Below are 12,290 nucleotides of genomic sequence, written 5' to 3' on the forward strand. Positions count from 1 at the left end.
TCAACAAAATTAAAAATTTTCAGACACAATGGAAGAAGGTATTTCAACAGGCCTACTTCACGGGTAGAGAGAAAAAAGAGAAAGGAAAGGGGCAACTGAAGGGAGCATTTAGAAGTCAGGGACTGCCTTTATTCCTGTCGGCCTTCTCCTCACCAACTTCTCCCATTTTCCTACTTCATAATTCTTCTCAAGTTACAGAGTACGTACAGATTTTCTCTCCTCTCTGCCCTATGGGGATCTATGGAACTGAGCTCAGCTTTTCTATCTTCTTTGTCTACTTAGTCAGTGCTCCCAAACTGAAATTGATTTGGAGTCCCCATGTATTGATCATTTGTTTGACTTTTTGTACAGGTTCTTGAAAAATACCGTATATTAGAGAAAGTTATACAAACAAGGAAATCAGATTGAGATGATTTCGAAAGAGATGTCATGATTACTCTGGCAGGAGCCCCAGACTCCTGATGATGCTCCTCTTACTTCCATTCTCCTCCTTCAAGGAAGGGGCACCATCTTTGAAGGTTCAGGCCAAGTCCTTTACCTTTTTCATCCTTCCCAGTGCCCTTATACAGCTGATGCTCAATGAAAGTGCTGTTAGCAAGGCTTGTTCCAGAGACCCATGTTTCCACAGTGTGTTGAATATGTTTATGTAAACGTGCACATTCCATTGTTTAAATATTAATATATTAAGAACAATAAGTGGTATTAATAATAATAATACTTTTCATTCATTAAACAACCTTGGTTTTTCTGTTCTCTGGCTTTTCTGACTTGAATTCAACAAAGTCTGAAGTTTGCTTTTCTAAATGACAAGGTATGAGGAGCAAGGTTCAGATTTGGAGGACTGTAAAACTCATGATTAGAACATGAAAAGGCCTTTGAAATTTACTTGGCATCAGAATGTATGAAATTACATGAGTGCACCAAGCACTCTGAGATCTGTTTACCTTGAATACACTGGGAACTTGAAGCTTTGGTGATGGGACTCCAATCAAAAAATCAATAATCACCATTGTGAAGATAGTGAGGAAAACAGCAAAGTCACTCACCATGGAGCGTACCTGGCATGAGAAAGAAGTGGAAACATGTTTTGGCAGGTCAAATACAGTAGAAAAGAGGTTAGTATTGTAAAAGCCTTAAAAATCCTCAGAAGAATGTTTTCATCTTACAGTTGAATTAATGCAAGCAAATTTAAACAACAGGAATATGTTAATTGCCCAATTAATGCCCATAAAGTGTGGATATGATGAGGGAAAATGAACCCTCCTGACAAATGCTAACATAACCCAGACCAGCCTCTGAAGAGTTATGTTTGGGGCATTTAGGGCAAAGTTGGGACTGTAGTTCTGAGAACTTGGATTTTCTGGGACCAGTCAAGGTCTTCAGTGCTAGCCAAAAACCTCAGCAGCAGCATCAACTCCACTTCTCCCTCATACCCAATATCCAGTCTATTTGCAAGTCCTATTGGCTCTCCCTTCAGAACATATCCCAAGTCTGATCACTTCTTACCACCGCCACTGCTCCCACCCAGATCCAAGTCACCATCAGCTCCTGTTTGGGTAATGGTAGCAGCCTCTGACTTGCTTCTGCCTTTGCCCTCCAGTGTTTTTTAAATGCAGCCACTGGAGTAATCATTTGAAACATAAGTTGGGTCATGTCACTCCTCTATCAAAACCCTGAAATGGCTTCGGGCCAAAAAGCCTTCTTGGCCTGAGGGCCACACAACTGGCATCATCACATCTCCCACCTCAGCTCCTATTGCTCTCCTGCTTGTCCACTCTGCTCCAGACACAAAGACCACCTTGCTGTTTCCTTAAACATGCCAGGCTCACTCCCACCTCGGGGTCTTTGTACTTGCTCATGCCTCTACCTAAAATGCCTTTCCTCCAGGTAACCTCTTGGGTAGCTCCCTCACGTCTTTTAGGTTCAACTCAAATATCACCTCCTTGAGCTCTTCTCTGATGATCCTACTTAAAATCGGCCACCTCCCTCCCCCCAGAACTACCTGTACTTCTTTACTGCTTTATTTTCTGCCATGGCACATATCTCTGTTTTGTTGGAGATTCCCATCCAATTTAGGATCCATCTTAAAAGGACTGCCTCATTTTATAGTGTGGCTTCAATAAAATACAGTGCCTGGCAAATGACCCGTGTCTGCCTTAATTAAGCTTCCAAAAGAGTGAGAGCAAAATATATCTTAGCCACACGTAATACCACTGGTACCTTAGCCTGACTTCACTTTACTTTGAAGCCCAAGGTTTCCAGTTCCTCCTCCATGGTTTTGTTAGTTCTTCTCTGAATGTAATATAAATTCTCTGAGTATCCACTGCCTCCCCATCCCCAACATGAAGCCCACTTGACCATCCTGGGGCCCAGTGGCCCTTTTCTCTTCTGAACTTCTACGGCACACACATCCCAGTTGGGCATCCAACTGTTCACTACTGTCGCATATGGCACCTGATTGTTTCATGTGTTTTTCCTTTCTATCTGATGACAGATACTATCTTCTAAATTTCTGTTGCATCCCCCTAGCACTTAACCCAGGCCTGAGCAAGTAGTCAGTATAGAATAGCCACTGTTAACTATTTGTCCTAACAGGAAACAAAGACCCAGAACTTATTTAATACGTACCTCTCATGACTGCCATGTAGGCTCACTGAAGTCTAAGAATGTATTCTAGTCATATATGGTTGTACACGAAATATTTAATTAACTGAGTCCTCCTCCCATTTATGTACCCTGTATTGAAAATGTGCCTGGCTGAAACCTCACTTACAGGAAAAACCACCATTTCCTCCTGATTTGAGTTCCCTTTCTTTTGTTTTTCTTTCTTTCTTTCTTTTTTTTTTTTTGTGTGTGTGTGAGAATAGCTTTTAATTTAAAACACTTGAAGCAATAAATCACCTATCTTTCTTTCCATCAGAGGCAAGTATTCTTCCCCCAAATTCGATGTAGTTTAAACAACAACTGTGACTAGTGAAAAACGAAACAAATACAATCTCTTTCAGGAAGCAGCATCAAAACCTACTGGGCTGGTGGGTACCGGCAACAGGCTCAGCCTCCACCAAGGCCGAGAGAAGCAGCACACTGAGAGCAGCAAGACTTGCGTGGTATTTCACCCAGCTTTGGACAGACTCAACAATACCTGGGGTAGGGGGAACCACAAAAGAATGATGCCTAAAATGAAACACATATGCTCCTCTCCCTCATGTGGCTAATATCCTTGGCACCTAGAAGATGCTAGAAAAATAAGTGCAAAGGTAGCAGCTCCCAGGTAAAGCTGAGGGAAGACAGTTTGGGCCTTATTTGTTTTTGTTTTTAATTGGGGTCTTACATATACATTGGTTTTCAGGCAGAAGAATTTTCTGCTTTCTGGAGGGTGTTCTGTGCCACACAGTGCTCCCACCTCCAGCAAAAATATTTGTGTTGTTTCTGTCTATTTGAATGCTTCACTGAATTACCTTCTACCTATGGTATTTCACTGCCTACCCCATACCATGTAAGTGTAGAGTAGCATGTCCAGTAGAATTACATTAGCCAGGCCAGGCAGGTGGCTCACGCCTATAATCCCAGCACTTTGGGAGGCTGAGGTGGGTGGATCACTTGAGGTCAGGAGTTCAAGACCAGCTTGGCCAACACGGTGAAACCCCATCACTACTAAAAATACAAAAATTAGCCAGGCGTGGTGGTGCACACTTGTAATCCCAGCTATACGGAGGCTGAGGCAGGAGAATCACTTGAACCCAAGGAGGTGGAGGTTGGAGTGAGCCGAGATTGTGCCACTTTACTCCAGCCTGGGTGACAGAGTGAGACTCCATCTCAAAAAAAAAGTACGTTAGCCATACGTCTAATTTTAAATTGTTTAGTAGTCAAATAAAAAATATAAAAATAAGTGAAAATAACTATAATATTTATCAAATTATTTTATTTAATAGATATATCTAAAATACTGTCATTTCAGTGTCTAATCAATATAAAATATTGATGAAACATTTTATATTCTTTTTTGGTACCAATCCTTCAAGATCTGGTATAATTGTATGTGTACAGTACAGTCTCAATTTGACAAGCCTAAGTTCAAGTGGCCATTTGCTACATGTAGCTATTGACTACCCACATTAAATACCGCAAGTCTACAGAATCTTAAGCAAACTCTTTCAGAGTGATTTACTGAGTGGGAAATCTCTGTGACACCGTGCAGGTCATCTTATATTACCAATTTAAGAGTGCAGAACTTTTTTTTTTTTTTTTTTTTTTTTTTGGAGACAGGTGTCACTCTGTTGCCCAGGCTGGGGTGCAATAACTCACTGTGTCATCACAGCTCACTGCAGCTTTGACCTCCCTGGCCTCAAGTGATCCTTTCACCTCAGCCTTCCTGAGTAGCTGGGACTATATGCACACACCACCACGCCTGGCTAATTTTTTTTTTTTTTTTTTTTTTGTACTTTGCAGAGATAGGGTTGTGCCATGTTGCCCAGGCTGCTCTCAAATTCCTGGGCTCAAGCCATCTGCCCGCCTCAACTTCCCAAAGTGCTGGGATTACAGGTGTGAGCCACTCTGCTTGGCCCAGAACCTTGTTTTATAACTTAGGATTTTTTACTTTAAGGAAAGGATAGAATCACAATTGTATCTACTCCCATCCCCTAGTCCTGCCCCTGCTCCCTGCTGTCTCCCCACAGAAGACCTGTACTGATGTGATTTAGCAACAATGATACCTACAAGGTGAAAAAGACATCCTTTCTGTGATAGCTTCGTCAGCACTTGTTTGAGGATCATAACTCCAGTTGAATTAAAATTTTAAAATACTCTATAAATGTTACAAATTTAGCTGAAGGTGGTTCGGAGGCTTTTCTAGGAGGGTGTTTTAAATAGATTTGTTTTTGAGGGGGATGGTAGCAAACTAGCTCATGGACTGGAAAGTTGTGAGTCTCAAGAGTGGAAAAAAAATGAGATGATTACAAAGAAAGTAAAGACAAGTGGAGCAGGAATAGAAATGGGGTGGGGACACTAAAAATGACACAGGTCCTAAACTTGGGTGTACACTCTGTAATAATCAAAAAATATAACATCTAAATCTCTAAATGGTCCCTCACATTTCACATGTCTGACCCTAACAATAGTAACCACAGGAAAATAAAAATAGAAGAGAATGTTAGGGCAGGAAGGGACTTCTAAGCTCATCTAGTTTAACCCATTCATTCTAAAGAAAAACGCCCAGAGAATTAAAGCAACTTGGCCCTATCACACTTAAAGGTGGAGTCAGAGTACAACCCCAGGTGTTCTCACTATGAACTGCAGGTAAGGCAGTTCAGGTAAAGCAAATAAATTATACAGGGAACAAGAGGCTCAGGCTACTCCCGTTGTACTTCCTGCAAGCCCAAAGTGAGAGACAGAGAAACAGCAGGCACATTCTATCGTAGGTAGGAGAAAACAACCAAGTCAACTCCAAAATACTGAAGAAACATTGATGTAAAATGTCATTTGAACATGATTCTTCCAGTAGTCTTCTCTGTATTTTTTTTTTCCTTTAAAAGAAAATTCCCAATCTGAGCCAAATTGGATTTCTGATTAGTTACATGGGCATTTAGATCAATGAACAAAATACAAATTTTGACACATTATGTGTTCCAAAGATATGTTCATTGGGATTCCATACAAATGGAAATCAAAAGATATTTACAGGAAGAAAATACTATCTTTCACATGAACATCTGCATACAGTGAGAACTTCACATTTATACCACCATGTCTCACACAGACGACTCCTAACAGGCTAATAACCAGTTGACCCAATCCACGTATTAATCCACTTTTCACTCACAGATAGTATTGTCTGCACACATGTGTAAAATTAAGCAGTACATTCTAGACTTTTATTCCAGGGGAAACTGCCTTGTATATATTAAGACATACATATAAATACATTTTTAAGCAAGAAAGAAACCCATTATTTGCTCCAGTTTTTCCCAACTCTCAATCTGAAATAAAGAATAGCACTTGGCCAGGCTCATGCTTGTAATCCCAGCACTTTGGGAGGCCGAAGCAGGCAGATCACGAGGTCAAGAGATCGAGACCATCCTGACCAACATGGTGAAACCTCGTCTCTACTAAAATTACAAAAATTAGCTGGGTGTGGTGGTGGGTGCCTGTAGTCCCAGCTACTTGGGAGGAGGCAGAGGTTGCAGTGAGATCACACCACCACACTCCAGCCAGGCGACAGAGCAAGACTCCATCTCAAAAAAAAAAAAAATTGCATTTATACAAAACTTGGCCTTGTAGAAACAGCCCTCTGTTTTGTGAGGCAGAAAAAAGGGCAGCCATAGTACACTTTCTTACAATATGTTTAGGCATCAGAAGGGCTGAATTTCTTTTTCTATTTAATGAAATTAAGTAACATATAAGCTATAATCTTAAATATTGATTTTATACCATTGTCCCCCTTTTTATTTTTTGAGACCGAGTCTCACTCTGTCACCCAGGCTGGAGTGCAGTGGCACGATCTCAGATCACTGCAACCTCCACCTCCTAGGCTCAAGCGATTCTCGTGCCTCAACCCAGTAGCTGGGATTACAGTCATGCACCACCATGCCTGACTAATTTTTGTATTTTTAGTAGAGATAGGGTTTCACCATGTTGGCCAGACTGGTCTTGAACTCCTGACTTCAAGCAATCCACTCACCTTGGCCTCCCAAGTCCTGGGATTACAGCCATGAGCCACCACACCCAGCCCCTTTGTCTACATTTCAATCCAAACACCCAATCATCCTCCATCCCCCAAAAAGGCCTTTGTTTTGTAACATAATTGAAGACAATCCATTTTTGATGCCTGTGTGGAGTCACTATTCTATGGGGACTGGATTTTGTAAGGCTGCTTAGTATGGGGATTTCCACAGGAGTCAGCAACTTCAGTAACAAAGTGGGCTGCTTTAGGAAATCCAACTCAACATTAGAAGGTAAGAGCAGTAGGCATAGTTGAGTAGAGTATTACTACACCATGAGCTCCCCTCCTTCTGTCAATCCCATCTGTTCCCAAATTGAAGAAAATGTCAGAGAGGAAAAGGCAGGGAGCATGCTAAACTAGGACCCACCATGGCACACCACCTTATACTCTTGGTTCATCATATCAGATCTCACTGTATCCTTGAAGCATAATTGGAAAGAGACAGCAGGTGTCATCACAACATTGTGCAGATGAGGTGAGGCACAGAATGGATGAAGGACTTGCCCAAGGTCCACAGCCAGCATCCAGGTCTCCAGGCCATGGGCCTTGGACACTGCATTCCTGGCTCACATGATATTAAGCTCCTATGAGACAGGCGCCCCAGTTATAACCAGAATCCTGATTGTTCACAACTCACCACATCCTAATCCAATGTTTGTGCTATATTTCACCCAGCTGATTCTGCTTTATTTTCCTACAGTTTCTGGAAAAATCCTTTCAACCAAACAAATATATGTTAAGCAAACAGCAATAAATCCTGTTTCATTCGACTGAATAATTTGAAATAGAAACTCCAGAGACTCTGGAATTTGGTGCAGAGCAGTAGGAAAATTATAGAATGCTATCGTTCTACTTTTCATCACATTTGAAACTCTAATTTAATCCCAGGTTGCAACTAAAATACTGAAATAACCAAAATGGAAAGAATCGTCTTTTATAACATCACATAAAGTTTCTTTGCATCTGAAATTCTTTTTTTTTTTTTTTTTTTTGAGACAGAGTCTCGCTCTGTTGCCCAGGCTGGAGTGCAGTAGGATGATCTCGGCTCACTGCAACCTCCGCCTCCCAGGTTCAGGTGATTCTCCTGCCTGAGCCTCCCAAGTAGCTGGGATTACAGGCACCTGCCACCACACCCAGCTAATTTTTGGGTTTTGCCATGTTAGCCAGGCTGGTCTCGAACTCCTGACCTCTGGTGATCCGCCTGCCTCAGCCTCTCTTAAAGTGCTGGGATTACAAATGTGAGCCACCGTGCCTGGCCACATCTGAAATTCAAAGTGTCCAAAATCACACTGCTAGTCACAGCAGATAAGCAGTGAAGTCAAATCAGGAGGCGATACATGGAAAAATGGCAGAGATGAGCCTCTGGCCCCTGAAAAATGTAGAAATGGAGGCAGGCAAAGAGCTCAGAAATGAGAAAATACAAATTTGGGGCACTTCACATGACAACTTCCAGGGAGTCATCATGTGGTACGGTAAAACAATACTATTTTAACTAAAAACAAACATTATACTTTTTGGGGAAATGACTGCTGAGAAATAGAGAATTCATCTGTCTACCTTTAGCAAAGTACAATATTATGCTGCTGTGGGCATCTGGCATTGTACCACCAAATATCACAAACCCAAGTGAATTCTTGACAGCACTTAAAGGGATAATTCGGCCCTTTTTCCGCTTTGAAATATAAGTGAGAAACTAGTATTTTAAACTGTTCCTGAGTTACAGTTTCATTAAAATATGTACTTGCTTAATACCAACTGCTTAGCCTTTAAAAACCAAAAACCAAACCTTTACAGTTGGTCTCACGCTATCACACACATTCACAAACTCATATTATGAATTTTTGTATGATTTAAACTAAAAATATCTTTTATTGAAAATGCTGTATTGGCTGGGCATGGTGGCTCACCCCTATAATCCCAACACTTTGGGAGGCTGAGGCAGGCAGATCACCTAAGGTTGGGAGCTCGAGACCAACCTAACCAACATGGAGAAACCCCATCTCTACTAAAAATACAAAATTAGCCAGGCATGGTACGTGCCTGTAACCCCAGCTGCTTGGGAGGCTGAGACAGGAGAATCACTTGAACCCAGGAGGCGGAGGTTGCAGTGAGCCAAGATTGCACCACTGCACTCTAGTCTGGGCAGCAGAGTGAGACTCCATCTCAAAAAAAAAAAAAAAAGAAGAAGAAGAAAAGAAAATGCTGTATTATACATGTATAGGTCAGAAATTATTGTGTGCAATGAAAAAAAATGCCATAAATAATGCTCCACCCAAAAGCTGATTTTCTACATGAAACACCAAGAAGGTTTTTCATTTACTGCAGGTAAGGCCACACCACTGGCCACATAAATAGGTTTCTCTGAAGGCCACTACCACCCATCCCCCAACAGAGGACTGGGAGCACATCCCCATTTTTGATGTCCTGATGGTAGATCTCTTGCCAGCAAAATGAATACCCTTTTTAATATTATCTTCTCCTTAAACATTTATTAAAACTATCTACAATAGTGTATCATCACTAATACAAATTTTTTCTCAGTTCTATTTCAGAAGGCATCAAATGATTGTGTTCTTTTTTTTTTTTTTTTTTAACTTTTTTATTTTTGAGACAGAATCTCACTCTGTCGCCCAGGCTGGAGTGCAGTGGTACAATCTCAGCTCACTACAACCTCCACCTCCCAGGTTCAAGTGATTCTCATGCCTCAGCCTCCCAAGTAGCTGGGATTACAGGCGTGTGCTACCATGCTCAGCTAACTTTTGTTTTTTTAGTAGAGATGGGGTTTCAACATGTTGGCCAGGCTGGTCTCAAACTCCTGACCTCAGGTGATCCACCTGTGTGGGCCTCCCAAAGTGCTGGAATTACAGGTGTGAGCCACCACGCCCAGCATGATTGTGTTCTTTAAATAAACTACAAATACCCAATGTATTTCTTCATATCTGACTGTTCTAACTTTTTGGCAAATTAAAAAGGTATGTGGCTTCTTCTCACTGATTCATATGTTTGAGGTTTAGCTTGGTATACTGTGGTAAAAGTACATGTAATCAAGGCCTTTAGGGGGGCTTTCTGTGGCACAAACTTTGTGGTCACTGTAGATCACCCATCTTCCTTTTATATTTTTGATATGGCAAATGTAATGGTCATTTATTATAGATGTTTCCATGTGACTGAAGGATGTAAATAATTCATGCACTTATTCTTTTCAGTGTTAACTTTCTGTGAGGAGGTCCCAGTAGCCATTCTCCACCTTCTCAAGTTCCCTTTCAAAGAAACGGCCCGCGTAGCTACTCCACACTCAGCCTCTAATCTTGCCCTGCCAAAACTGGCAAAAGCCTTGTTCATAATACAAACAATGCTATCTGCACCATGGAAAGGTTGCTGAGGTGTCAAACAGTAATACAAACCAAGTCAGGAACATGCTGGTTGCTGCAGTCATTGTCGTCAGTGATTTCATAAGCTATTTAAAAAGCCATCCCTGGGAGAAGATTTTTGGGTCCCCTAAAGTATCCAAGGTCACAACCACAATTTACTGTATTCAGGAGCCAGCTGTAGCTATTGTGTGTTAAGTGTCTCAGAATTCTGGAAATGAAATGTAACAGCATTCTGGAAATAAGACTTAATAACTTTTTAAAAACCATCACTACCACCTTAACCTTAACTGGCACTTGTAGACCAAAAAGATTTTAAGTATTAACCCTTCATTCCCAACCACAGATCTACGAAAGAGGTTGCCAGACACTAGGAGAGAATGCCAGTGTGGCTCATCAGGACATCTGGAGTTCTCCACCTGGCCAATCAACCCCATAAGCAGCATAGAGGCTGAGAAAAGGTTCTGTTATATTTGATTCTAACATGAAAGAAATGCATGAACATGCTACCTACTCGGGTTGGGAAATAACGGCTCGTCTTAAACGTCTTTAAGGTGCTTGAGAGGATGAAGGTGGTGAAGAAGAGAATACAGGACCAAAAGAGGACATCAGGAGTATAGGGTCCATGATGGCCACACGCAGATCCCATGAACTCTCCATGCATCTCCTGGCATTCCTGGAGGAACAAGCATTCCGGGTGATGAAAGGCAGACACAACCGAATAAACAGCTGTTTCCTTCTGAGTCCACCACTCATTGTCATCCATGGTTGCTGGGAGCAGAGGCTGCAAGCAGCATCCCCTTGACCTTTATGCAGTTGCAGGGTCCTCTCTTGCACAGGCAACTTTCAAGTAGGGTGGCTACTTATGGTCCTAAGACATAGAACCAGAAGTGTTCTGAACAAATACTATTTCCAAGGCTCTGGAAGGACCCTGGCAACTTGTATTATTCTTATCACAGAGGACCTCCAAACTTGAATATTCTTCAACCCCACATGTCTGGATCTGCCCCCTGTCCTGCACGGTTTCATCCCCACCTACCCTTGGTGCAGGGTCACTGGGTAGGATGTGGGGGGAGAAAAGAGAAGGGTAATCTTCTCCTTTTACGTACAAGAAAACTTCTGAAAGGATAAAAGAAAATGAGTAAGAATTGTTTTTTAAAAAGCTTTATTTCGGTAAATGCCAGAGTTTGCCAAAGGGCCACTCCTCTCTTTCACTTAGAAGTCCCTCCTAAACCTGTGGTCATAATGCTAGGACATCTGACAGCTCCAAAACTTACACTGACAGTCAGGTTAGCCCAGTGGACTTCTGCTGTCACAATGTTGTGGTCCTTCCAGTACTGGAGGGTGTGATTGTTCGGATTCTCTGGGAGAGTACACCTGCAGCTGAGGGGAAAAATTAAAAAGATTCCTGAGGAAAACAGCCAAATACTCAGTTAAACGTTTTTAGAACAACTGGTTTAAAGGCTGTCAGGAGCTGCCTTGCTGCTGCTTTGCATACTTCAGACCTAAGTAGTTGAGGCCCCTCTGCAGGCCCCATCACACTCTAATTTTTCAGTTGGTCATTACTAAAGTTGGACTCAAATCAGCCCATGGATCTTGGATTAAGCTGTGCCGACAACCACATTTGGCATCTGATATGCCCAGAATGAGTCCTGATTTTTTTTTTTTTTTTTTTTTTTTTTTTTTGCCTGATTTCTATCTCTTAGGCTCTTGCTAAGAAATTTAATCTGCATAGCAAGGAGGTCTCAATATCCTATTTACTTCTCAACAACTTCCTCCAAGCCTGAATATCTTATTCCCTATAACCTTCGTCATGCTCTTGTTCTAGAAGTCAGTGTCTCCTGGAATCGTGATGTAAGCACTTCCTGACACTGAGTTATCTTTGGTAATATCCCACTACCTTGGCCATTCCCTGGTCACTCATGGTAGAGCCAGACCTAGAAGCTCTATTAGCTTCCTCAGGCCTCCTACTCCTGCCAAACCAGACCAGACCAGACCACACCGGTGCCATCGGCCACCATGTTGCCTCCCAGTCCTAGCATGCTTCATGCACAACCTGGCTCCCAATATGGTCAACTGACACAGCCATCCCTACTAACTTTGTATGATCTGTGAATTTAATAAACATGCCTTCTAAGATATGATGACTGAATTAAAATTCAAAAAGCTCTCAACAGGTTAGAATAATAGGAAGAAATCGACAA

General features: G+C 41.8%; 1 protein-coding gene and 1 long non-coding RNA gene across 4 annotated transcripts in view; one reads left to right on the forward strand and one right to left on the reverse strand.

Annotated features, from left to right (window-relative positions):
* The window catches only part of SLC4A8 (solute carrier family 4 member 8), a 91,556-nt gene that overhangs the window by 29,506 nt on the left and 49,760 nt on the right, over positions 1 to 12,290 (reverse strand). For all 3 annotated transcript variants that reach the window (XR_004439900.1, XM_033222027.1, XM_033222026.1), the window contains 3 exons: positions 11,364 to 11,469; positions 10,601 to 10,762; positions 945 to 1,058 (listed from right to left, as the gene is read on the reverse strand). Coding sequence is in view for 2 of the 3 variants with exons in the window: in XM_033222027.1 (XP_033077918.1) it covers positions 945 to 1,058; positions 10,601 to 10,762; positions 11,364 to 11,469 (382 nt within the window). In the remaining variant the exon portion in view is untranslated. The remainder of the gene's footprint in view (positions 1 to 944; positions 1,059 to 10,600; positions 10,763 to 11,363; positions 11,470 to 12,290) is intronic.
* Positions 6,888 to 10,727, forward strand: LOC117090113. The gene is made up of 3 exons (XR_004439904.1): positions 6,888 to 6,950; positions 10,433 to 10,547; positions 10,641 to 10,727. It is a non-coding gene; the product is annotated as an uncharacterized LOC117090113 (long non-coding RNA).

The sequence above is a fragment of the Trachypithecus francoisi genome, unplaced genomic scaffold (assembly GCF_009764315.1).
Source record: "Trachypithecus francoisi isolate TF-2019V2 unplaced genomic scaffold, Tfra_2.0 Lachesis_group11, whole genome shotgun sequence".
Classification (NCBI taxonomy): Eukaryota; Metazoa; Chordata; class Mammalia; order Primates; family Cercopithecidae; genus Trachypithecus; species Trachypithecus francoisi.